Source organism: Mesoplodon bidens (genome assembly GCF_964165515.1).
Source record: "Mesoplodon bidens genome assembly, chromosome: 14".
NCBI classification, from domain to species: Eukaryota; Metazoa; Chordata; class Mammalia; order Artiodactyla; family Ziphiidae; genus Mesoplodon; species Mesoplodon bidens.
This window is the reverse complement of record NC_138170.1, coordinates 19,839,318-19,867,181: the sequence shown is the minus strand read 5'-3', so window position 1 is coordinate 19,867,181 and position 27,864 is coordinate 19,839,318. Positions and strand designations below refer to the sequence as shown.

Below are 27,864 nucleotides of genomic sequence, written 5' to 3'. Positions count from 1 at the left end.
GTGGCACGAGGGCTTCAGTGGTTGTGGCTCGCGGGCTCAGTTGCTCCGCGGCATGTGGGATCTTCCTGGACCAGGGCTTGAACCCGTGTCCCCTGCATTGGCAGGGGAATTGCCAACCACTGCGCCACCAGGGAAGCCCTTGTTTTTGTTTTTAATCAGCTGTTCTACAGGTACATTCCCCACAAACCTATTTGGAATAAGGGGAGGCATAGACATATCTCTCGTGTAGATTTGTAAACTAACCCTTATATTTGTGTACACACATGCACACCTGGAATAAGAATTTTTAAACTCCCTCCTGTGATTTAACAGACAATAATACATAGAGCTCGTGGACTTAGGCCTGTCCATGACTCTTAATAAAACTGTGAGTTATACACAGCTCACTATTAATCACAGCTGCAGCTTGACTAATCTGGTTGGAATAAACAACTCATCACGAGAAGGACACATGTTCTCTCTCTCCCTCACTTGTATTTGTTGTCCATTACTTCACACGTTCCCAACTAACCAGAAAATATCCTCAAGGGACACAAAGCTGGAAACGGCATCCGGGACTCATCTCGGGGTCTCATCACTAACTCACTGTTGAAGTCACACTCAAAGGGGGCTCACAGGGCAGTTCTCAGAGACTGAGCTGGAGGAAATTTAATCACAAAGGGCGCGTGTACTTTTCTGACTTAAAAGGAAGAAGACCGCCGGCTGACTGTAGGTTCCCATCTCCAAATCCTCAGCCCGCCGATACCAAATCTGGGCAGCAGCCCGGTCTAAGCAGAGGGTGGGGCTCCCTGAGTCAATCAACTGTCCAGTTTCCCCTTCTCAGGGTGAGGCACGATTCTTTTTTTCTCTTCCTGCTACACTTGACCTCACTCGTGGCAGTTTCACCACACACTCAGCATTCACGCTCTGGGGATCGTGGTAAGTCAGGGAGGGAGTTCTGGGGACAACACTGAACCCACGCAGTCCCCTGTCAGTCAACAAACAAAGCGTCTCTGTGTCAGAAAAGACAAGCAGTAGTGCTGCCCTGAGGTCTCTTCTCAAACAGATGCAGGAGGACCACAGGCAGAGGTGGGCTTACGCAGAGCAGGCTCTACAGGGGCCACGGCCCAGCTCAGTGCCTACAACACTAAAAGAGCTTCAGGCTGCATTGGACATGCAACACCGATTTCCACAAGTGAATTGTGCCGTTAAAGAAAAAAAAAAAAAAAAAGAATCCGTTTTTTTCCAGGTTGCTCAACGGCCGCCAATTTTGAATTCTGAAATTTAACTTAAACTCCAAGTTAGGACACTTACGCTTTATCAAACATGTGGACAAACACGTGGTTTTATATGCCAAGCAGGCACTTAGTGTGACTACCACCCTTCTGTGAAATAGGGATTCCTAAAACGTGCTGGGACTCACCCCACCTCCTTGAGGTCCCGTCAACCCTGCAAGTCTATGGACTTGAAAGGGATACGTTTGTGTATCTCCGTGCAGGAAAGCTGCACAGACCTCTCTCAGCCATGTGTGACTTTTCTATCCAGTTAGGACACGTTAAAGCAGATGTATTACTTTTTTGCGAGGCCTTGATTGATCACATCTATTCTGAGATACAAAGAAAATAGCACAGAGTTAAAAGCACAGTGATGGGGGCTTCCCTGGTGGTGCAGTGGTTGAGAGTCCGCCTGCCGATGCAGGGGACACGGGTTCATGTCCCGGTCCGGGAAGATCCCACATGCCGTGGAGCGTCTGGGCCCGTGAGCCATGGCCGCTGAGCCTGCGCGTCCGGAGCCTGTGCTCCGCAACGGGAGAGGCCACAATGGTGAGAGGCCCGTGTACCGCCAAAAAAAAAAAAAAAAAAAAAGCAGCACAGTGATGGGAAATGCCAGATCCTCAGATTTGGGATCACAGTGCACTTCTCTGGTGACAAGCGCTGGCAGGACACGGCTCCCCACGCCAAAATAAACCCACAGGCAGAGCAGCAGGGGCAGCTTGCTTGGACTTTCAGACATGGGAGCCCCCTGCACCCCAGGACCCTCAGTGCTTTCCTGAGCTTCAACTCTGCTATTCCTACAGGACTCTGTGAGGCAGGTTCTGATCATTGTCCCCTCCCCTCCCCTCCCCTCCCTCCCTCCCTTCCTCCCTCCCTCCCTCCCTTCTTTCCACCTATACCTGAGAAAGAGAAGAGAATTAAATACCTAAATCACACAGGGAGTAAGTGGAGAACTCAAGTTCAAACCCAGGTCTGTCTCTCTCCAAACTTGAGAGTTGGAGACAAATCTTTTTGGGCACCAAGCCCAGGCCCAGAAGGAGCTGCAAACACAGGCAACTCCTTGCTCTCTGTGACATAAATTCTGCATGCACATGTGCTGTGTTGAAGATGTACCGTGGACAGAGCTCACGCTGCTCCAAGAGAAATTTTTGTCTTTTGCCAACACCAGTGGATGTGAGAACCTTCCTAAAACAGTTGCACTGGGAGCCAGAAGATGATCTGCCAGGTCACTCCTAGCTCGCAAGCCTTATGCGATCGTACAGTGCTGGTGGCTATGGGCAAATCCTTTCTCTAAAGTATGAGAAGCCCCAGGGAGACGCTCTCCTCTAAAGTTGCCAACAACACGAAAGGCAAGCTAGTAAAGATGATCAAGTAGGGCTCCCCTGGTGGCGCAGTGGTTGAGAGTACACCTGCCGATGCAGGAGACACGGGTTTGTGCCCCAGTCCGGGAAGATCCCACGTGCCACGGAGCGGCTGGACCCGTGAGCTATGGCCGCTGAGCCTGCGCGTCCGGAGCCTGTGCTCCACAAAGGGAGAGGCCACAACGGTGAGACGCCCATGTACCGCAAAAAAAAAAAAAAAAAAAAAAAGATGATCAAGTATATTTACAATGGTTATACGGACGAGCAGATTCCAGGACAATGCATTTTTCAATGGTTACTCACCTTCTATGGGCCCTGCAGAATGGAAGGCACTTCGATACCAAAGTACAATGTCGATCTTAAAAACGTTGTAGATACACACAGCAGACACCACCGCGCTGGTCAAGACAAGAAGCCCTCCTATCAAGTAAGCTCGAAAATCTGGAACTACAAATGACAGCAAAAAAAACCCCCAATAAATAATAAAATAATAATACTACAAAGAGTCAATTATACACTAACTTACACAAGTCCCATTACATACGCCAGATGGGTATAAGATGACAGAGAGGGGAGCACTTAATTATTCCTTTACAGTTAAGTAATAGGTTTGGGGAGTAGAATAATTTGGTCTTGATCATGAATTTGGGGAAGAAAATGTGCTCTTGGGAATCTGGAGAGGGAAATTCTGCAGACCCCTAGCTCCAGACGGTGGATGTGGCATGGCTCTGACCGCAGGAAGACAGCTCACCTATCAAAGCACACATGGCCAGGTCCTCCTTACTCAACCCTAGACTCTCCATAGGTGGAACCTGAGAACCTTTACTGGGAAAGTTCCCCAGGTGGTTCTGCTGCATGTTCTTGATTACATTACTGTTATTACTGCCTTCCCAGTTACTCAAACTTGAGCAGCAGGACCCTTGTCATAAATAAAGAACCTTCAGTTGCCTCCCCTGGAAGCCATCTCCATGGCTTCATAAGACTGGCCGAGAGCCGAACTCCCACCTCATCCCCTCTGGGCCAGCAGAGGCCGGGCTGGGCACCTGTCTGCAAGACATGGTCTCAGGAAGGGCGTTTACACTCTGCTCTGTTTTGTGAGCACATTGCCAAGCAATTAAAGCAAACGCAGTGGGCAAGAGATGACCAAGGAGAAGAGGCACTTTCTCTGGAACTCCAAGTCCCCTCAAAACATGCTCCTACATATCTGAGAAGAGGAACAGCACAGCTTTCTGCCTTACCACAGCTCAAAGCAGTGCTGTCAAAGAAGGAGGCTCTAGGAAGGAGAGAGAACTAGAAAAGAGGAAGAGCGAGAGCGGAAGAGAAATCCTCCCAATTCTTAGGATCCACCGCACATCCACCACTTCCTTCATTGGCCCCCTCCCTGGTCCTCCGGTCCCCACGGGAAAGTGTGTGTGGGTAGGAGGGTGGGCGGGAGGGGGGAGGGGAACTTACTAAAGAGCCGATCACAACCTGCCCTAGGCCACACCGTGTTGCAAACCTTTTGCAAAGAAATCTCTTTGCGTGCTTGTATGTCTTCCAATACATGGCATAATAAAGCACAATAACTAAAAACACACTCTGTGTCCCCAAAATTAATCCACCGATTAAGTCCCAGCATAGCCAAGTGGATCTGCTCTGCACGCTGGTGCCAGTTGGTCCTGACCGTGTGTTTGAACCTCTAGCTTCTATCTGTTGATGGAATCGCCTCCTCCCCACTGCCACCTCCCACTTCTGTGCTTTTTACCAGCTCTTGGAGCAACAGTGCCACCTCTCCCCTCGGGAAGACCTGTGTCTGGGGACCTTTACTATAAACATCAGGGATCTTGGCATTGCAAATGGTCGTGATAAAAAGACCATGGCCACAATATTTATGAGATTCAAAAAGCCTCTGGTAAGTAAACAGGAGTGTTGGCCTGAAATTCTTGGTTAGATCATTCACTGCATTCAGGAGTGTCGATACCCTCTGCTCTATAATTGAGCTAAAAGACAATGAAATTCCAAACAGGAAGTTAATGAATAAGTTCAAAGGAAGTATTGGCTTTGAAACTGAAATAAGTGGAAAACTCTCTGTTGAGACATCAGGTGCCCTATTGAAGGCCCTATTTAAGGGGGTATTTACCTTTTGGGTCCACATGGCTACTACCAGCCTTAAACTGAGATGGTAGCTGAGAACAAGTGATTAAAGGAAATGCATAGAAGAGCACACCCAACCCAAACAACTCTCTAGAGAGCCTGCTTCCGATAATCCAAATATGATTCACATCTGAAGGTGTCTTCAACAAAAATCAGGAAGTCCAATGGAGAAGCTGTAACCTTACTTCAGGTCCCAAGGAAACCAACAAGAGGCTTGGATTTAAGAGCGTTTGTTCCTAAGAATTTAGGGAAAACAAAACAGAGTGCACATGTCCAAATACACATTGCATGTGAGATATGAGATAAGTGTTGATAAGAACAAAGATGAATTTAGTAAGCGTAGGTTTCCTAACTAACCTAAAACAAAGGAGATTAAGGACATGTCCCCCCCTCCTGTACGATCAGCAGGTGTTAATCGATAACATCATTCATTGCTCTGAGCCTGGACTTTGCCTCAGAATCCTTCTGAACACAGTGCTTCCACGTGGTTATTACCTATAAGGCAGTATTGACATAGAAATTGACACTGGTCTTCCTCCGTCTAGGTTGGGGCAGACTTCAGTTATAACCACTTCAGGTCTTGTGCAATTTCCAAGGCTTCCCACAATCAGGTTCCCCTCTTTTCTCTGGTGTGGACCCTGAGGCACTCTCTCCAGCAATTTTACTCCTAATGATGTATCACAAAGGAATGCTTCTACATGAGCACCAGGACCAACACACGAGAATTTCCATAGCATCATGATTTGTTAACAGTCCCAAACTGGAAACAACTCAAATGACCACATAGTTACAGTGGAATGGATACACTGTAACCTAGTTATTCAATGGAACAGGATTCAGCACTGAAAAGGAATGAACTTCTGCTACACGCTACATCACCGTTGCCTCAGTGAACCCCACGAACCTAAGAAGAGAAGCAACACATCAAAGAAAACCTACTATGTAACTCTCTTTACATAAAGTTCAGAATCTGTCCAGTAAGCAGTTGGAAATGCAGAGTTGCCACATGGGAAGGGAAAATGTCATTGGACATGTGGAATTTGTTTTCACGCACACAGGGATGGCAGTTGAAACCATGAGGAAGAGGGATAGTATCAGAGAGAAGGGTATAGAAAGAGTGGCTCTGAGGACAGAATCTCAAGAATCGCCCGGATGTGCCATAGAGGGAGATGGGATGCACATGACTGATTGGGGGAAAGGGATCCCAAATGACTTTCTATGACAAAGAAAAGCCATTGAGAAGAGGAAAAATGGACAGTGATGGCAGATGAGCCAAAACTCCTTCTACCTGAGGCACCCAAGAGGTCTCCCCCTGGTCCAGAGTGAGAAGGGGGAGGTGCTGTGTGCTCATTCACAGGAAAGGCACCTGGGGACAGTGTGACCTTGGCCTCCGGGCATGGAAGTGAGGTAGGGAAAGAGCACAGTCAGGACTGCAGGCTGCTGTGGACACACACCTACTGACTGCTGTTCAAAGGGAGGGGATGGGCACTAGTGGGAATTTAGCTAGATGCACGCAAACATGGCTTTAACTGATCCTTAAGGGACACTGGAAAATTCAAGCCCTCTCTCTTGTGTGTAGCTATCCAAAAAAAAAAAAAAAAAGGTGATATTAATAGAATATAAAAAAGCTGTCTTGGTAAACTACAGGCTTGGTAAACCTCCTACAAGGTACTTCAAACCTTTCCAGATACATTTAAGAGTTGAAGGTTTTTCTTGAGATTATGATTTCATCCTTCACTACTTACTCTCTGATTCCATCACCTCCAGTGGATAATCAGCACACTCTGTACAGTATTAAGTGCACAATCTGTGTACACACATGGAATCTGAAGGCTTCCTGCTCAGATATGAGAATTCAGCCTCTACAGATAATTTTACAAAGTTACATGATAAAAATATACATTAGCACTTTATTTTTACATCACATGGTTTATAATAAACAACCTAAAAGCTGAAAATCACAAGTACATGATTATAAAAGTTGAGCAAGCGGGTTTAATAAAGGAATACTTCTGTTTTCTAGAGTTCTGATGCATAAAATCTCAATGCATGTTAATAGGGAGCTTTCTAAGGACACTGTAGTGAAGCCACAACCTGACCCCAAGAACATGATCAGACAGGGTATCCACTTTTATCTAGATTTCATATTGAGTTTCCCTATTTAATACCACTCTTCTGCCTCACACCAAACATTTAAAGTCACTCCTCTTTCATTTGTTTCCTTGACATCTCCTGTAACACTCAGAGCAGAATACATCCCACTAGAGTATTACCTGGGAGTTTTAGTATAACGTAAGCTGCAGACACTCCAGCATGGCATGTGAAAGGGTGGCTATAATCTTCCATTTTCACTTCTAAGAAGGTTATGTTCACTGTGTAAAAAATATGTCCTGGAAAAACAGTGTAGTTTCTATGAAAGAAGAGCCAGTCATTAATATGTACATGAGTTGTATTTAACCAACATATTTTATAACCTTTTGTCTGGAGAATAACGTTCTTTCCTGGAGAACACTTGGGGCCATCATTTCACCCTAAGAATACCCTGCTGGCTCAATGAGGTGATGGATTGTGTAGCACCAAATTTGCATTTTCTTCTGGACTGTGATGCAGAAGTGTAGTCCTTTTCATTAGAGACACCATCCTCAGCCCGAAGGGGCCTTCCCCTATCCCTCTCCACTCATCCTAACCTACCTACACTGAAAAGCCCAACACAAGTTCTTCTGCCTTTTGGCTTCATTAGTCTTGTTTCATACCACTCAACTTAAACCACCATAAATTGGGTCTACGCCACTCCATTAGCTAATGATCATGCATTGCCTCTCCCAAGAATCCCTGTGTTGTGGCCATTTTGCTATTTAAGCCTTGAAGGCCCATGGCCTTCCTAAATAGGAATGAGACTCATTGAAAGGAGTAGCGGAGAGAAACTGATCTTGCTGCTTGAAGCTATACTTTGTTGTTTTGCCTCCTCTCTCTATGATCCAAGCAGGATTAATAACATGAGCATCTTCTCTGAACCAGATGCTTGACCCCACAGTACTGAAAAGGGCTTTGAAAGCTACAACCAAAAGGAGTGAGGGGAGAGACAGTGAGAGCCCCCTAAAATAAAGCAGTACCAGCACCAAAATCATTTAGATGGAGAAATTCTTGCTAGGTTTTAGGGAAGCCAGAAAAGCAAAACACCTACTCGATTCCTTCTTGAATTCGTTTGGATTCCTTGTAGTAAATATTGACCAATGTGTTATTGACCCTCCAGCAGCGCAGGTTTGTGTTACCCCATGTGTCTGTTATATTGCAGTCCACGATGAGGGTGGAGCCTGTACAATCAAATTCATAAACACACAATGAAAACACTACCAAAGTGACCTGCTTAACAAAGGCACCTTGCTTCTGAGCCTTGAATATATTCAATTACCAAAAATGTCCCCCTGAGGTCAATGTTCACCTACTGTACATTATTCTCTCCCTGGATGGAGATGACAAGGACACATGATCTTCCAGGATGCCTATTGTACAGAGACAGTAATAAGCTGTCAAACATCACCAGCTTCAGACCAATTTTCCCACAATATCAGGGGCACACATACTGCTTCTACTCTCAGTAAACTTAGCAAAGTTTACAAAGTATTTCACACACGTTTTCTCATTCAGTCTTCTTATCTTTCAGACACTCCTACAAGGCAGAAAAGGGGCAGAGCTATTATCCCCATCTTATAGATGAGAACACTGAGGTTCAGACAGATCAAGTGCTTTGCCCAAGGTCACACATTAGAGGAAGGAAAGAGATGTGTCTCTGGTTTCCTAATTCCAAATGCAGTGATATTTCTACTTCAGCATTTGTGACCCCTACCCTTTCCCTCTTTCCTTTATCCTGCCTCCACATGCATACAAAAATTATCTTAAATAAATTTACATTTCATCTTATTTTGCCCCTAAAGCCTAATAAATTCGATCTATTTACTACATGTAAAAATATTACTGTACTTCTAACAGTCTACTTTAAGTTTCTTTATTCTAGGTGGTATTAAGTTTTTTTTAATTTGTAAAATATAACACAGTTATGGTAAGAAGTATAGAGTATAAGTGTAAAGTTACCGAATTATTAAAAATCAAATATCCATATCACCTTCACCTCATCAAGAAAATAGTATATTGCCAAAACCCCAGAAGCTGCCCACTTGCTTTCCTTATTTTATATTTTATCACTTCCTACTCATCCCTGAACCCTGGCTTCCAATGATCGATGTTTAGTTGGTGATGCTCACCCATGCTGTTGGACGTCACCATAGTCCATACAGACAATGGACCATACTAGTTCTTTGTTGTTGTTGTTGTTGTTGTTTTACATTTTTATTGGAGTATAATTGCTTTACACTGTTCTGTTAGTTTCTGCTGCATAACAAAGTGAATCAGCTATATGTATACATATAACCCCACATCCCCTTCCTCTTCCATCTCCCTCCCACCCTCCCTATCCCACCCTTCTAGGTGGTCACAAAGCACCAAGCTGATCTCCCTGTGCTATGCGGCTGCTTCCCACTAGCTATCTAGTTTACATTTTGTAGTGTATATATGTCCATGCCACTCTCACTTTGTCCCAGCTTACCCTTCCCCCTCCCCGTGTCCTCAAGTCCATTCTCTATGTTGGCATCTTTATTCCTGTCCTGCCCCTAAGTTCATCAGAACCACTTTTGTTTTAGATTCCGTATATATGTGTTAGCACACCATATTTGTTTTTCTTTATCTGACTTACTTCACTCTGTATGACAGACTCTAGGTCCATCTACCTCACTACAAATAACTCAATTTCATTTCTTTTTATGCCTGAGTAATATTCCATTGTATATATGTGCCACATCTTCTTTATCCATTCATCTGTCGATGGACACTTAGGTGGCTTCCATGTCCTGGCTATTGTAAATGCAGTGAACATTTGGTGCATGTATCTTTTTGAATTATGGTTTCCTCAGGGTATATGCCCAGTAGTGGGATTGCTGGGTCATATTTATTGTTTGTAGAATTTTTGTTGATGGCCATTCTGACTGGTGTGAGGTGATACCTCATTGTGGTTTTGATTTGCCTTTCTCTAATGATTAGTGATGTTGAGCATCCTTTCATGTTATTGTTGACAATCTGCATATCTTCTTTGGAGAAATGTCTGTTTAGGTCTTCTGTCCATTTTTGTATTGGGTTGTTTGATTTTTTGATATTGAGCTGCATGAGGTGCTTGTATATTTTGGAGATTAATCCTTTGTCAGTTGCTTTGTTTGCAAATATTCTCTCCCATTTTGAGGGTTGTCATTTCATCTTGTTTATGGTTCCCTTTGCTGTGCAAACCTTTTAAGTTTCATTAGGTCCCATTTATTTTTTTTGTTTTTATTTCCATTACTCTAGGAGGAAGGTCAAAAAGGATCTTGCCGTGATTTACATCATAGAATGTTCTGCCTATGTTTTCCTCTAAGGGTTTGATAGTGTCTGGCCTTACATTTAGGTCTTTAATCTATTTTGAGTTTATTTTTGTGTATGGTGTTAGGAAGTATTCTAATTTCATTCTTTTACATGTAGCCGTCCAGTTTTCCCAGCACCACTTACTGAAGAGGCTGTCTTTTCTCCATTGTATATTCTTCCCTCCTTTGACAAAGATAAGGTAACCATATGTGTGTGGGTTTATCTCTAGGCATTCTATCTTGTACCATTGATCTATATTTCTGTTTTTGTGCCAGTACCGTACAGTCTTGATTACTGTAGCTTTGTAGTATAGTCTGAAGTCCAGGAACCTGATTCCTCCCGCTCCGTTCTTCTTTCTCAAGATTGCTTTGGCTATTCGGGGTCTTTTTGTTTCCATACAAACTGTGAATTTTTTTTTTCCAGTTCTGTGAAAAATGCCATTGGTAGTTTGATAGGGATTACACTAAATCTGTAGATTGCTTGGGGTAATACAGTCATTTTCACAATATTAATCCTTCCAACCCAAGAACACAGTATATCTCTCCATCTGTTTGTATTGTCTTTAATGTTTTTCATCAGTGTTGTAATTTTCTGCATACAGATCTTTTGTCTCCTTAGGTAGGTTTATTCCTGGGTATTTTATTCTTTTTGTTGCAGTGGTGAATGGGAGTGTTTCCTTAATTTCTCTAATAAAAAGATTTTTCATTTTTAGTGTATAGGAATGCAAGAGATTTCTGTGCATTAATTTTTTATCCTGCAAGTTTACCAAATTCATTGATTAGCTCTAGTAGTTTTCTTGTAGCATTTTTAGGATTCTGTATGTATAGTATCACGTCATCTGCAAACAATGACAGTTTTACTTCTTCTTTTCCAATCTGTATTCCTTTTATTTCTTTTTCTTCTCTGATTGCCGTGGCTAAAACTTCCAAAACTATGTTGAATAATAGTGGTGAGAGTGGACATCCTTGTCTTGTTCCTGATCTTAGAGGAAATGGTTTCAGTTTTTCACCATTGAGAACAATGTTGGCTGTGGGTTTGTCATATATGGCCTTTATTATGTTGAGGTAGGTTCCCTCTATGTCCACTTTCTGGATAGTTTTTGTCATAAATGGGTGTTGAATTCTGTCAAAAGCTTTTTAGCAACTATTGAGATTATCATATGGTTTTTATCCTTCAATTTGTTAATATGGTATATCACATTGATTGATTTGCATATATTGCAAATCCTTGCATTCCTGGGATAAACCACACTTGGCCATGGTGTATGACACTTTTAATGTGCTGTTGGATTCTGTTTGCTTGTATTTTAGTGAGGATTTTTGCATCTATATTCATCAGTGATATTGGCCTGTAGTTTTCTTTTTTGTGACATCTTTGTCTGGTTTTGTTATCAGTGTGATGGTGGCCTCGTAGAATGAGTTTGGGAGTGCTCCTTCCTCTGCAATTTTTTAGAAGAGTTTGAGAAGAATGGGTGTTAGCTCTTCTCTAAATGTTTGATAGAATTCACCTGTCAAGCCATCTTGTCCTGGGTTTTGTTTGTTGGAAGATTTTTAATCACAGTTTCAATTTCAGTGCTTGTGATTGGTCTGTTCATTTCTTCTATTTCTTCCTGGTTCAGTCTTGGAAGGTTGTACTTTTCTAAGAATTTGTCCATTTCATCCTGGTTGTCCCTTTTATTAGCATGTAGTTGCTTGTAGTAGTCTCTCATGATCCTTTGTATTTCTTCAGTGTCAGATGTTACTTCTTTTTCATTTCTAATGCTAATGATTTCAATGTTCTCCCTTTTTTCTTGATGAGTCTGGCTAATGGTCTATCAATTTTGTTTATATTCTCAAAGAACAGCTTTTAGTTTTATTGATGTTTGTTATTGTTTTCTTCATTTCTTTTTCATTTATTTCTGATCTTTATGATTTCTTTCATTCTGCTAACTCGGGTTTTTTGTTGTTGTTCTTCTTCTTTCTCTAATTGCTTTAGGTGTAAGGTTAGGTTGTTTATTTGAGATCTTTTCTTGTTTCTTGAGGTAGGATTGTATTGCTATAAACTTCCCTCTTAGAACTGCTTTTGCTGCATCCCATAGGTTTTGTGTCATCGTGTTGTCACTGTCATTTGTTTCTAGGTATTTTTTGATGTCCTCTTTGATTTCTTCAGTGATCTCTTAGTTATTTAGTAGTGCCTTGTTTAGCCTCCATGTGTTTGTATATTTTACAGTTTTTTTCCTGTAATTGATATCTAGTCTCATAGCATTGTGGTCGGAAAAGATACTTGATACGATTTCAATTTTCTTAAGTTTACCAAGGCTTGATTTGGGACCCAAGATATGATCTATCCTGAAGAATGTGCTATGAGCAATTGAGAAGAAAGTGTGTTCTGTTTTCTTTGGATGGAATGTCCTATAAATACCAATTAAGTCCATCTGGTCTAATGTGTCATTAAAGCTTGTGTTTCCTTATTTATTTTCATTTGGATGATCTGTCCATTGGTGTAAGTGGGGTGTTAACGTCTCCTACTATGATTGTGCTACTGTCAATTCCCCCTTTTATGTCTGTTAGCGTTTGTCTTATGTATTGAGGTGCTCCTGTGTTGGGTGCATAAATATTTACAATTGTTATATTTTTTTCTTCTATTGGTCCCTTGATCATTATGTAGTATCTTTCTTTGTCTCTTGTAATAGTATTTATTTTAAAGTCTATTTTTTCTGATATGAGTATTGCTACTCCAGCTTTCTCTTGATTTCCATTTGCGTGGAATACCTTTTTCCATCCCCTCACTTTCAGTCTGTATGTGTCCCTAGGTCTGAAGTGGGTCTCTTGACAGCATATATATGGGTCTTGTTCTTGTATCCATTCAGATAGTCTGTGTCTTTTGGTTGGCACATATAAGCCATTTACATTTAAGGTAAGTATCTATATGTATTTTCCTATGACCATTTTCTTAATTGTTTTGGGTTTGTTTTTGTAGGTCTTTTCCTTCTCTGTGTTTCCCTCCTAGAGAAGTTCCTTTACCATTTGTTGTAAAGCTGGTTTGGTGGTGCTGAATTCTCTTAACTTTTGCTTGTCTGTAAAGGTTTACTTTCTCCATCGAATCTGAATGAGATCCTTGCTGGGTAGAGTAACCTTGGCTGTAGATTTTTCCCTTTCATAACTTTAAATGTGTCTGCCACCCCCTCTGGCTTGCAGAGTTTCTGCTGAAAGATCAGCTATTAACCTTATGGGGATTCCCTTGTATGTTTGTTGCTTTTCCCTTGCTGCATTTAATATTTTTTCTTTGTATATAATTTTTGATAGCTTGATTAATATGTGTCTTGGCATGTTTCTCCTTGGGTTTATCCTGTATGGGACTCTCTGTGCTTCCTGGACTTCATTGACTATTTCCTTTCCCATATTAGGGAAGTTTTCAATAATCTCTTCAAATATTTTCTCAGACTCTTTCTTTTTCTCTTCTTCTGGGACCCCTATAATTCGAATGTTGGTGTGTTTAATGTTGTCCCAGAGGTCTCTGAGACTGTCCTCAATTCTTTTTTCTTTATTCAGCTCTGCAGCAGTTATTTCCACTATTCTGTCTTCCAGGTCACTTATCTGTTCTTCTGCCTTAGTTATTCTTCTATTGATTCCTTCTATTTTTAATTTCATTTATTGTGTTGTTCATCATTACTTGTTTGCTCTTTAGTTCTTCTAATTCCTTGTTAAACGTTTCTTGTATGTTTTCCATCCTATTTCTGAGACTTTCGATCATCTTTAGTATCATTACTCTGAATTCTTTTTCAAGTAGACTATTTCCTCTTCATATATTTGGTCTGGTGGGTTTTTACCTTTCTCCTTCATCTGCTGCATATTTCTCTGTCTTCTCTTTTTTTTTAACTTACTGTGTTTGGGGTCTCCTTTTCACAGCCTGCAGGTTCATAGTTCCTCTTGTTTCTGGTGGGTGAGGTTGGTTCAGTGGCTTGTGTAGGCTTCCTTGTGGGGGGGACTAGTGTCTGTGTTCTGGTGGGTGGGCTGAATCTTCTCTTTCTGGTGGGCAGGGCCACGTCCGGTGGTGTGTTTTGGGTGGTCTGTGAATTTAGTATGCCTTTTGGCAGCCTGCCTGCTAATGGGTGGGGTTATGTTCCTGTCTTGCTAGTTGTTTGGCATGGGATGTCCAGCACTGGGGCTTGCTGGCCATTGGATGGAGCTAGGTTTTAGTGTTGAGACAGATCTCTGGGAGAGCTCTCACCAATTAATATTACATGTGGCCAGGTGGTCTCTGGTTGTCCAACATCCTGGACATGGCTCTCCCGCCTTGGAGGTCCAGGCCTGACACGCAGCCAGAGCACCAAGACCCTGCTAGCCGCACAGCACAGAAAAAAAGGAAGGTTAAAAAAAAAAAAAAGAACAGACAGAACCCCAAAACAAATGATAAAAGCAAAACTAAACAGACAAAATCACAGAAACATACACACACACACACACACACACACACACAAAGAAAAGAAAAATCCCCGAACAGACAGAACCCCAAGACAAACAGTAAGAGCAAAACAGATGAAATCACACAAAGAAACATACACACAGACACTCAGAAAAAGAGAGAGAAAAAAAAGGAAGAGAACAACGAAACCAATAAACAAACCCACAGATGAAAACAAACACTAAAAACTAAACTAAGGTAAACATAGAACCAAAAACAAATCAAATACGGAAAGCAAACTCCAAGTTCACAGTTGCCCCCAATGTCCCCCGCCTCAATTTTGGGAACATTCGTTGTCTATTCAGGTATTCCACACATGCAGGGTTTATCAAGCCGATTGTGGGGATTTAGTTCGCTGCTCCTGAGGCTGCACAGTGAGATTTCCTTTCTCTTCTTTGTTCCCACAGCTCCTGGGGTTCAGCTTTGGTTTTGGCCCCGCCTCTGCGTGTAAGTCACCCTCAGGCATCTGTTTCCCGCCCAGACAGGACAGGATTAAAGCAGTGGCTGATTAGGGCTCTCTTGCTCACTCAGGCCTGGGAGAGAGTGGGGTATGGTAGTCACAATTGGGATGCCGGGAGTGCCTGCTGTGGCAGAGGGCAGCATGATGTTGCAACAGCCTGAGGTGCACCGTGTGTTCTCCTGGGGAAGTTGACCCTGGATCACAGGAGCCTGACAGTGGTGTGCTGCATAGGCTCCTTTGAGGGTATGGGTAGAGACCTGTGCTTGCACATGGGACTCTTTTTTTTTTCCTGTGGTACACAGGCCTCTTACCATTGTGGCCTCTCCCATTGAGGAGCACAGGCTCCAGATGTGCAGGCTCAGCAGCCATGGCTCATGGGCCCAGCCTCTCCATGTCTTGTGGGATCTTCCCGGACCAGGGCACGAACCTGTGTCCCCTGTATCGGCAGGCAGACTCTCAACCACTGTACCACCAGGGAAGCCCCTGCACACGGGACTCTTGATGGCAGTGGTGGCAGAGGTAGCAGTCTGTGCCTGTCTCTGGCATCCAAGATTATAGCTGCAGCTCATGCTCATCTCTGGAGCTCCCTTAGGCAGTGCTTTGCTGTCTGCAGGCTCATGGAGCAGGACGCCCCTCTCCTCATGCACCCCGAAACAATAGTGTCTTGCCTCTCTGGCAGACCCAGACTTTTTCCTGGACTCTCTCTTGTCTAGCTGTGTTGCACTAGCCCACTTCAGTCTGTGTTCACACAGCCAACCCCAGTCCTCTCCCTGGGGATCTGACCTTTGAAGCTCAAGCCTCAGCTCCCAGCCCCTGCCCACCCTGGCGGGTGAGCAGACAAGCCTCTCAGGCTGGTGAGTGCTGGTCGGCACTGATCCTCTATGCAGGAATCTCTCTGCTTTGCCCTCTGCACCCCTGTTGCTGTGCTCTCCTCTGTGGCTCCAAAGCTCCCCACCCCATCCCTGCCAGTGAGGGGGCTTCCTAGTGTGTGGAAACTCTTCCTCACTCACAGCCCCCTCCCAGACATGCAGGTCCGGTCCCTATTCTTTCGTCTCTTTTTTTTTCTTTTGCCCTACCCAGGTACGTGGGGAGTTTCTTGCCTTTTGGGAGGTCTGAGGTCTTCTGCCAGCATTCAGTAGGTGTTCTGTAGGAGTTGATCCACACGTAGATGTATTTTTGATGTATTTGTGGGGAGGAAGGTGATCTCCACATCTTACGCCGCCACCATCTTGAAGGTCTCCAACATACTAGTTCTTATTCATTTCTCTTACTGTTGCTATATACGCACTGGCATGGTTTCTATTATTTACCTCCTATGCCTATGGCCTATTTGAATTCTCTTCTCTTCTGCATGTCTCCCAGGTCACATGTGTATATACCTCATGTATAGTTGTTTAGTTGCTCTTTTTTATAGAGTTAAATGGTTAGATTATGGATTTTAATGTTTTCTACACTTATTATTAATCATAATGATATTTAAAGATACATGCTTGTTTAGAACTCACCATTGGTCACATTCCATGAAATTTGATATGTTCTCTCTGCCATTATTTTCTAAATATTCTGTACCAATGGCTTTGGCTTAATCTAACCAAGAAAGTAAATAATTAGAAGCTAAATTTGTTGTTGCTTAATTTTTTTAATTAGTGGATTTATTTTTTGTTGGGTTTATCATTGTTTTGACTTTAGCTGTAAATTTTTAGATAACCTACATGGGGATTATACCACGTGGTCTGTATAATTTCCTCTTTTGGGTCTCTGAGTTTTTCATAGATGTTTATGAGTACTATCCATTAAATACATTATTCTTAATATATTACTAGAATATTTTAAATCCTTATTTGACTAGCAAATTTGTCAAAGCCAGAGTATGTTAAAATCTCCCACTATAACTGAAACGATTGTACTGTCTTGTTGTATTGTCCTTGTATTTCTGAGAGTTCAGCTTTATATATTTTATTTTGATGCATGGCTATTTGACACATAAACATTTTTATTTGGGGAAGGATAATTTTTATTAGTATAAAATGATTCAATTTGTCATTTAATTTTTTGCATTGAAAGATATATTATCAGATTGAAAGATTAATATTGTGAATCTGATTTCTTTGTATTTCTATTGTATGCAAATCTTATGCATATCTTGCTTATGCACTGATTTTTAATCTTCTAGGACATGTATTTTTAGATCTGTGTATTTTGAGGAGAGCATATAATTGAATTTTAATATTTGACTCAACCTGAACATCTGCCTTTTTTTAAAAAATTTTTTTATATTTTGGTTGTGTTGGCTCTTTGTTGCTGCATGCAGGCTTCCTCTAGTTGTGGCGAGTGGGGGCTACTTTTCGTTGTGGTGCGTGGGCTTCTCATTGCAGTGACTTCTCTTGTTGTGGAGCATGGGCTCTAGGCAGGGGGGCTTCAGTAGTTGTACAGCGTGGGCTCAGCAGTTGTGGCTCACAGGCTCTAGAGCTCAGGCTCAGTAGATGTGGCACACGGGCTTAGTTGCCCCATGGCATGTGGAATCTTCCCGGACCAGGGCTCGAACCCGTGTCCCCTGTCTTGGCAGGAGGATTCTTAACCACTGCATCACCAGGGAAGTCCCGAGCATCTGTCTTTTAATAAAAACTTTGTTTAATTTATTTTTTCTTTAGAAGGTACTCAACACATTTTTACCTTACTAGTGATTACCTTTAAATTTTAAAAAATTATTTGAGTCCCTTTTTCTCCACTTAGATCACAAACTGAGGCAGTGTTTATTGATCCCTTCCTATGTAAAATAAGGAAAATAACTTGCCCTACTCCTTTCATATCCTTCCTAGTGTGAGATAATATAACCCAGGACTCTTGATCAACATTACTTAATAGTAGTTTGATATTACATATCATGTCTTTCAGGAAGTATTTATCTTTGCGTGAACAGATTTACAGTAATCTTTCAGACCCATAGTGATCGCAGCCAGACCTTTCATAGCACAACCTCCTCAGCCTTTTGCTCTGTGATTTTTAATTTTGATACCTCTCCTGATGAATTCAGGTATATCCAAAGCTGGAAACTGGATACACCTGTATGGGATTTGTCTTCATTCCTGAAATTCAAAAACATTCACAAGGATGTGTGGACCTACTGATTCCTGCCCTTAGGATTTCAGTGGCTTCAATAAGTTTACTCACCAAGTTTTACTTCAATTGAATTATTTTTTGGATAAATGATCTTAGGGATTCTTCTTCCATTTCCCACTTTTCCTGCTAAGAAATCAAACCCACATGAAATTGTATTAGAAACATTCCCAACTACTTGAATGAAATAATAACATAAAGAAAACATGGTACTGAGCAGACGTTCGATAAACATTGGTCAAGAAAAAACAAAACTCATGATGTGACAAAATATCACTCCATAAGTGCATAGTTTTCAACCAGAAATAATTGAATTGCTAAGGGGAAAATCTAAAAGCTGGGCTACTAAGAGAGTTCACATCATCATTATATATTTGACATAAATATAAACTGATGAGATTGTGTAATAAATTCCCATTGCCTAGTCATTCAGTACACGTCTTAAGCAGTGGTGATAAGCAAAGCTCTGGCCTGGGTCCTAGACAGAAAGAAACAGTGACCCTAATGGTCTGTCCTCAGGTCCACTCCTCCATCCTCCAACCCTGCTATTCCATGTTCTTCGCAGACCTTCCTTATTCTTCAGCTTTTTCATCCCTCTCCCCCACTTTATAACTGCCTTCCTTGTATTGACTCCCTACCCCTTTGTCTTTCTCTATGCCTTCCCTCCCCCATTTGTCTACCAATATTTAGCAATCACCCCCTGGATCCCACATTCCTCCTCTCCATTTGGGGTGAGAGGTGAAAAAGTTATAAGAGGAAGCTATAAAAATGCAAAACCATATATCCTTTATGATGGCAATAATATTTGCACATTCTACAAACAATTCAAATTCAGTACAGTAAGTCCTCTGCTTACAAACCTTCAAGTTGTGAACTTTCAAAGATGCTAACTTGCGTTTGCGTGTCCACATAAGTTAGTTCATGTGTCTGGAGTACATTGTCACATGTGTGCATCATCTACAAGTGGTTGTGCTTTTGTGTACCTTACTGTACAGTACTGTATAAAGTAGAGTATCTTTATTTCAAGCCCAGGATGTCCAGAAACAAGTGTAAAAGCAGCAGTGATGTAGCTGGTACTTTCCTGTTCACTCGATGCCAGCCCCTGTATGCCAGCTCTTGTACTGTACAGCTGTACTTTTCAAGGTACTGTACTGTAAGATTAAAAATGTTTTCTTTATTTTGTGTGTTTGTTTTTTATGTATTATTTTTGTGAAAATTATTATAAACCTATTACAGTACAGTACTATATAGCCGATTGTGTTAGTTGGGTACCTAAGTTAACTTTGTTGGACCTACAAACATGCTCTTGGGATGGAACTTGTTCTTATGTAGGGGACTTACTGTGTGTCCCAAACAGAAGTCATCACCAGCCAGTTAATATACCATCTCCCACTCAATCACACACATAGAAAATCTAGATGTCATTCTAAGTAACAGCTTTCCTCCCACCCTCTTCATATGATCATCACCCGGCCAAACTAATTTTACCTCTTAGCATTTCTCAGTCTGTGCCTCTTTCTTTAGACCTAAACCCTATTTTCTACTCTCTACTCTTTCCCTAGGCACTCTCATTCACATCCACTTCTTCAATTACCGTCTAAAGTTCAATGACTTTGCAAGGTGTAACTCTAAGCTCCAGACCCATATAGGCCATGACTTACTTGACATCTCAAGTCACCAAGTACTCAGCTCACCCATGACCAAACTCGTGATCTCACTTTTAAATCCAGTTTTCCTCCAGAGTTATCTTTTTTCCTTGAATAGTATCACCATCCAAAGGGCCTAGCTTCCTGGATCTTGCCACATCTCTCACCCCACATTCAATCTGACACCAAGACCTGTGGATTTTACCTCCTAGAATGCCTGGAGTTCATCCACCTGTGCCTACCTGATATCTCATCTGCATTTCTGCACCTGCCTCCTAACTGCCATTCTTATCTATAGGGATCATTCTGTGCACAGTGGCCACAGTGAGCTCTCAGAAACATATTACACCATGCTACTCTCCTGCTCTCAACTGCTCTGGCTGCTTCCCATTGTTCTTAGGAGAAAATCCATGCTCCCCACATTGGACTGAATGTTCCTACCTAACATTGGCCCCTGACTGCTTCTCCAACCTCTTTATCTACTGTGATCTCCCTTATTCAGCATCATCCCACCAACCTACCTACTTCCCATCCTTCAGACATACCATGGTCTGACTTGTTGTAGGGCCTTCACTTTGGCTGCCCCCTCAGTCTAGAAAAATCTCACTCGTTTCAGCAGTTAATGCTTCCTGACCATCAGCATCACTATTATTGGGAAGCTTTCCCTGACCCACTTCCTTCTCAACAGATCCTTGTCTGTTTGATATCATATTTTCCTTTCTGCTCAGACTTCAAAGTTCCATCCAAGCAGCGGTCATGGCTGTTTTCCTCACCATCATGTTCTCCCTACCCAGCACAGGACCTGACCTTGATGGGCACTCAGCAAAGGGTCACTAAATTACTGCCTGAAGAAGAATCTCCTACCACTTCCAGCAAAGTTCAGATGGTTACATCCAGATGTTGCAGCAGCCTTCTAAGTGGGCTCCAGGCCTCAAGACCCCCTTCAACTCCTGCTCAAACCATCTTAGGACTGATCTCATCCATCACAAATGCAGCCTCGTGGCTCTGCATTTACACTCATCCAAGGGCTCTTCAGTGCTTCATGGTAAAACCTGCGTATAATCAGCCCCCTTGACCTTTCCCCTGTTTAACTCCATGACTTCAGTTCCCACCACTCCTCAGCTCACAGTTTTTTATGCTCTAACAAAATTACTTTTAGATCCAACATAAACTATCATGGTAGACACTTCCATGCTTTGCCTTAGACACTTCTCTCTGCCCCTCCTCCCTCTTCTTTACTTCTGTAAATCCTGCTTGTCCTTCAAAATTCAGCTGAGAAGACATTTCCTCTTGAAAAGCTTCCAAGACCATTTATTTACTTGCCACCTATGCAGTTACTTCTGATTTTTTCCTGCTCCCCTGGACACTGCCTATAACACTCTCCTTACCACATAATGTTAAGATGATCCATTTACAATTCTAGCACCACTACAACCAGGCTGAGAGCTTCTCAATACAAGAAAGAATTTTTTTAATTTTTTAATTATAGGTTTTAACAAATTTTGGCATATAACAGATTATAAATAAACATTTATTGCAATGACATAAAATACAGATTATTGGACTCAATGATCTCTAAAGGTATTCTTCATTTTGCCTTTGAAATTCCATCTTATAAAGAATTCCCTCAGAAACCAATGTAAGACTAGAGCATAAGATCATTGAGGTATTCATGTCTGCCCTTTACTGAATACCTATACTTCGCCAGGCACCCTGGGTGCTACTCCATAGACATGATCTCATTTAATTTTCATGAATAAACCAAGAATTTTAGTCTTCCTTTTTTTCAGATGAGAAAACTAAACAGCCCATGCCCTTTCGCCTCATGCTTCTTACCCTCTGATTCTAATAATGACGTGTTTGAGGGACTGCTAACCCTCAGGAAAATCAAGATCGGGAATCCCTTCTGCCCAAAGCCAACCTCTCACACAAAGGCAGTTAAGGTGATGGGTAAGAGTGTACTTACTGATGTTCACAGAAATGCTATTTAAAACAGTGTGCTGCTTCTTTGCATATGTGAGCCTGGCTTGACATGCATAGTTCCCTCCATCCTCTGTCGAGACATTCTTCACTAAAAGCTTTCTGCTCCAAGAAATAAATCGTTCTCCTTCAATCTCTTTACAGTCCTAAATTTAAAAAATATATTTTTCATTTCAAAGAGTATTTTGGCGTATCAGTTACATTCCTAGTTAGCACCATTCCATGAACCATGGGGAGACAAGAAACCTATGTGATCTCTAGACCTTAGGTAATTTACAATCTAATTGAAGACATATGTATATTTATATAAGATATATACATATCTCCCCAGAAAACTGATAAAGAATATTCTACAGGTTACAGTGAGAGCTATAAATATGGGGTCTACTGGGAGTTGAGAGGAGAGAGGCCTATGAAGGCTGGAAGGAAGACTTTATGGAGAAGGATTGGACCTAGTCCATAAAGGAGTTTGGTAGGAGGATGTGAACAGGCAGGAAGGTCCTCCACATCTCTCAATGGACCACCATCTAATGGCACCAAGCCCCTTTGCAAGACTGCAAGCCCAGGTGAATAAGGACTGTGTTCTCTGTGTTACAGGTCCAATCACACCTTCTCCACCTATCAGGGGTTGGACTTTGCCGAGGTCCAAAATAACTCTTCACCAACCTTCTATCTGGAGGCCTAAGCAATAGTCAAAGTACGTGGCAAGGTTAAGGGGAGCAGATATCACGTCACTTCTTAAGTCACCCAGGCTTCCACTGCATCAACAAGGAAACAGCCTCACACAAAACCAACTTGAAGGCTGGTTAGTCTCAGGAAGGCCTTTCTCATTGTTCTCCTCAGTTTCCACCCAGAGGGCAAGCCTGACCATTCATCCGTCCTGTCATAAGCTCACATTCTCATGTGAATCATTTTTTCCATCTCAGAGGCCCACTCCTGAACTTTTTCTCAAACCTTTTCCCGTTTCTAAAGGAAGTGCCAATCTACAAAATAACATCGGGGATAATTGAGTCCATTTATTCATTCAAATATTTTTCTTGCTCTTTGCTAGCATTGTGAGAGGCCCTGGTCATGCAGGAATAAGATGCAGTATCTCTCCTCAGAAAGCTCACAATCCTTATAATAAAGAAGACAAACATACAACCCCTAATTATATAAAGATGTAATCACTCAAGTTTTGAGCTCTCTCCTCACTGAGTCAACCATGGTCAGAACTCACTCTCCACCATTGGAACAGTGTGAATGCATCCATCGTGGAAGGTGAAACTCAATAATGCCAAAATGAACATTTGTTTATTTATTTATCATGTGAACAATAACTTTCTAGAAGTCATATTATTTTTTCTGCAAACACCCTATAGGGGAAACCAAATTATAATCAGATAATTGCTTACTGAGTAGAATGGCAATTACTAGTGAGAGTCAGATGCTGATAATATGAGTGATGTTGCCTTCTTTAGAATAGGGACAAACAAAAAGTGTGAGTGTTTGGATTATGGAAACCTCGTTCCTAGGTGGGGTTTGTGTGGGTGCAATCTCTGGGACTCTATTTCTATGCTATGATCATGATCAGTCCCCTTTCTGATTGACTCATTCAAGACATACAAACATTTAATCATATTAAAGTTTAGCCTGGAAAGCTGAAGAGCCATTCTGTCCTTTTTCAGTAACTACAACTGTCTCTATTGTAATCCGCTGCATTATTTTAGAGTTTTAATTCTCAGAAGGCTTTGATTTTTAATTAAAAATGAGTGGTGATATCTCACTAATAGGATTTTAATTAGTAATATTAGCAGCCAACATTTGAAAATTTTTGTCTTTCTAGCACCAAGAAGAACAATTCTGACCCAGCACGTACAATGGTTCACAGGTACAAAATAGATGAGACCATCCTGGCTAAGCTGTAGTGGTCATAGGAGAGTGATGAAGATGAAACTGGTGAGGGAGTCAGGAGCCCAATCATAGAAAACCATGAAAAGGGGAGGAGCACCTGAAGCTGTCTGTACAAGGGACCAAGGTGTGCATATTTGCCTTTGAGCACAATCTGTCTGGTTGCTGTGTGGGAAAGGATTAAAATGGGGCAATCCTAACGACTAGGGAACAATTTAGGAAGTTATTTCCATACACTAAGGCTGAATAGAACATGAACTAAGGCAGTACACTGGGGATAACCAGAAGGGAACAAAAAACAGTGATTTTAAGCAGTTCTAATTCACAGCCTTAGTGACAAATTTGGACTATGGAGAGGGAACAGGACTGGTATGGTCCCAGCTTAGGGATGCAAAAGTGTCCTTAGATAGGATATGGAATGCAAAGAAAATACAGAAGAATGATCAGATTTGAGGTTAAGATAAAAAAAGTGGCTCTAGACATGGTGAATCTGGTGAGTTGTGTGATGGGAATGTCTACATGGAATGTATGTTAGGTTGTTGGATGAAGTATCTGGAGATGGGAGAAAGGAGAGTTGGGAGCCAGCTGTGTGCGATGGTCCTATGAGCCTTCCACCTGAATGCAATCAAAGCAAGAACTGAAGATGACCATGGCTGAAACTGGGAACCCCTAAAATCTAAGATCCAAACACAGAGAATGAGAACACAGTAATGATTACTAAGGAAAAGCCAGGGAGTGGGGAGATAAAGAATGAGTAAGTTTCAGAAGGGAGAGAAGATGAAGCTCTCAGCTCATGGGCACGTCCAGCAGTGATGGACACCACAAGAGATCAAGATCAGGATCAAGATTGGAAATGAATGTTAGATTTGGCAGCTGGGAAGCCAGTAGTAACTCAGCAACTATAGATCGAGTATGGTGGTGGGCCAGAAACCATTGTATTGAGGAGTAATTTGGAATTGAAAAAAAAAAAGGAGACATTCCTGCTTTTCCAAATGTGGATACTTCAGAGTCTATGAACACGGATGTTCTAACACCTGAACTTTCTCCTCGGGAACACCTTCAATCTCAAGGACCACCTCTACTCCTATGAGTCTTCAATTCTCCCTGCCACAAGCCAGATTTTGTCATTATCCAGAACTACTCTGTCTCTAAATTCTTAAAAATAAAAATATACCAGGGCTTCCCTGGTGGCGCAGTGGTTGAGAGTCCGCCTGCCGATGCAGGGGACACGGGTTCGTGCCCCGGTCTGGGAGGATCCCACATGCCGCGGAGCGGTTGGGCCCGTGAGCCATGGCCGTTGGGCCTGCGTGTCCGGAGCCTGTGCTCCGCAACGGGAGAGGCCACAACAGTGAGAGGCCCGCATACAGCAAAAAAAAAAAAAAAAAAAAAAATATACCATTCTGGGGAGGACCTTCCAGATGGTGGAGGAGTAGGACATGGAAATCACCTTCCTCCCCACAAATACATCAAAAATACATCTACATGTGGAACAACTCCTAAAGAACAGCTACTGAATGCTGGCAGAAGACCTCAGACTTCCAAAAAGGCAAGGAAATCTCCACATGCTTGGGTAGGGTAAACGAGAAAAGAAAAAACAGAAACAAAAGAATAGGGACGGGACCTGCCCCTTGAGAGGGAGCTGTGAAGGTGGAAAAGTTTCCACACACTAGGAAGCCCCTTCACTGGCAGAGATGGGGGGTGGCGGAGGGAGGAAGCTTTGGAGCCAAGGAGGAGAGTGCAGCAATAGGGGTGCGAAGGGCAAAGCGGAGAGATTCCTGCACAGAGGACTGGTGCCAACCAGCACTCACCAGCCTGAGAGGCTTGTCTGCTCACCCACCGGGGTGGGCGGGGGCTGGGAGCTGAGCCTCGGGCTTCAGAGGTCAGATCCCAGAGAGAGGACTGGGGTTGGCTGCGTGAACACAGCCTGAAGGCGGCCAGTGCACCACAGCTAGCCGGGAGGGAGGCCGGGAAAAAGTCTGGAACTGCCTATGAGGTGCGAGACCATTGCTTTGGGGTGCTTGAGGAGAGGGGATTCCTTCCCTACTGCCCACAGAAGGCAGAGCACCGCCTAAACGAGCTCCAGAGAAGGCACAAGCCACAGCTATCAGCACGGACACCAGAGACGGACATGAGACGCTAAGGCTGCTGCTGCAGCCACCAACAATCCTGTGTGCAAGCACAGGTCACTATCCACACCACCACGCCCCCCGGGAGCCTGTGTAGCCCACCACTGCCAGGGTTCCATGATCCAGGGACAACTACCCCAGGAGAATACACGCGTGACTCAGGCTGTTGCAACATTATACTGGCCTCTGCTGCTGCAGGCTCGCCCTGCATTCCAATTATAACTACCTTACCCCTCCCTCCCCCCTGGTCTGAGTGAGCAAGAGCTCCCTAATCAGCTGCTGCTTTAACTCCATCCTGTCTGGGTGGGAACAGATGCCTGAAGGTGACCTACACGCAGAGATGGGGCCAAGACCAAAGCTGAACCCTAGGAGCTGTGCGAACAAAGAAGAGAAAAGGAAATTTCTCTGTCTAGCCACAGGAGCAATGGATTAAATCACCACAATCAACTTGATGTTCCCTGCATCTGTGGAACACCTGAATAAACAACGAATCATCCCAAAATTGAGGGAGTGGACTTTGGGAGCAACTGTAAACTTGAGTTTTACTATCTGTGCCTGATTTGTTTCTGAATTTTATGTTTATCTTAGTTTAGTTTTTAGCTCTTGTTATCACTGGAGGATTTGTTTATTGGTTTGGTGGCTCTCTTCTTTTATTATTATTATTTTTTTACATTTTTAAATTTTAATAATTTTTTCATTTATTTATTTTTTTGTCTCACTTTTCTTCTGCGTTGTGTGGCTGACAGGGTCTTGGTGCTCCGGCCTGGTGTCAGGCCTGAGCCCCTGTGGTGGGAATCCCCACAAGGTTAATAGCTGATCTTTCAGCAGAAACTCTTCAAGACAGAAGGGGGTGGCAGACATATTTAAAGTGATGAAAGGGAAAAGCCTACAACCGAGATTACTCTAACCAGCAAGAATCTCATTCAGATTTGATGGAGAAATTAAAACTTTTACAGACAAGCAAAAGTTAAGAGAATTCAGCACCACCAAACCAGCTTTACAACAAATGCTAAAGGAACTTCTCTAGGTGGGAAATACAAGAGAAGGGAAAGACCTACAAAAACAAACCAAGAACAATTAAGAAAATGGTAATAAGAACACACACACTAATAATTACCTTAAGTGTAAATGGATTAAATGCTCCAACCAAAAGACACAGGCTTGCTGAATGGATACAAAAGCAAGACCCATATATATGCTGTCTACAAGAGATCCACTTCAGACCTAGGGACACATACAGACTGAAAGTGAGGGGATGGAAAAAGATATTCCATGCAAATGGAAATCAAAAGAAAGCTGGAGTAGCAATTTTCATATCAGATAAAATAGACATTAAAATAAAGACTATTACAAGAGACAAATGACACTACATAATGATCAAGGGATCAATCCAAGAAGAAGATATAACAATTGTAAATATTTATGCACCCAACACAGAAGCACCTCAATACATAAGACAAATGCTAACATCCATAAAGGGGAAGTTGACAGTAACACAAAAATAGTAGGGGACTTTAACACCTCACTTACACCAATGGACAGATCATCCAAAATGAAAATAAATAAGGAAACACAGCTTTAAATGACACATTAAACAAGATGGACTTAATTGATATTTATAGGACATTCCATCCAAAAACAACAGAATACACTTTCTTCTCCAGTGCGCATGGAACATTCTCCAGGATAGATCATATCTTGGGTCACAAATCAAGCCTTGGTAAATTTAAGAAAATTGAAATCATATCAAGCATCTTTTCCGACCACAATGCTATGAGACTAGATATCAATTACAGGAAAAAAAAATGTAAAAAATACAAACACATGGAGGCTAAACAAGACACTACTAAATAACTAAGAGATCACTGAAGAAATCAAAGAGGAAATCAAAAAATACCTAGAAACAACTGACAATGAAAACACGATGACCGAAAACCTATGGGATGCAGCAAAAGCAGTTCCAAAAGGGATGTTTATAGCAATACAATCCTACCTCAAGAAACAAGAAAA

At 42.3% G+C, this 27,864-nt stretch overlaps 1 protein-coding gene across 1 annotated transcript in view; it reads right to left on the bottom strand.

Moving 5' to 3' along the window:
• IL1RL2 (interleukin 1 receptor like 2) overlaps positions 1-27,864 on the bottom strand; it is a gene marked incomplete at its 3' end in the record, with an annotated part of 45,079 nt that overhangs the window by 6,522 nt on the left and 10,693 nt on the right. The window contains exons 4-8 of the mRNA XM_081253675.1: positions 21,825-21,984; positions 18,267-18,341; positions 7,932-8,061; positions 7,021-7,157; positions 2,918-3,061 (exon numbers count right to left, since the gene is read on the bottom strand). Of these exons, the coding sequence (XP_081109801.1) occupies positions 2,918-3,061; positions 7,021-7,157; positions 7,932-8,061; positions 18,267-18,341; positions 21,825-21,984 (646 nt within the window). The remainder of the gene's footprint in view (positions 1-2,917; positions 3,062-7,020; positions 7,158-7,931; positions 8,062-18,266; positions 18,342-21,824; positions 21,985-27,864) is intronic.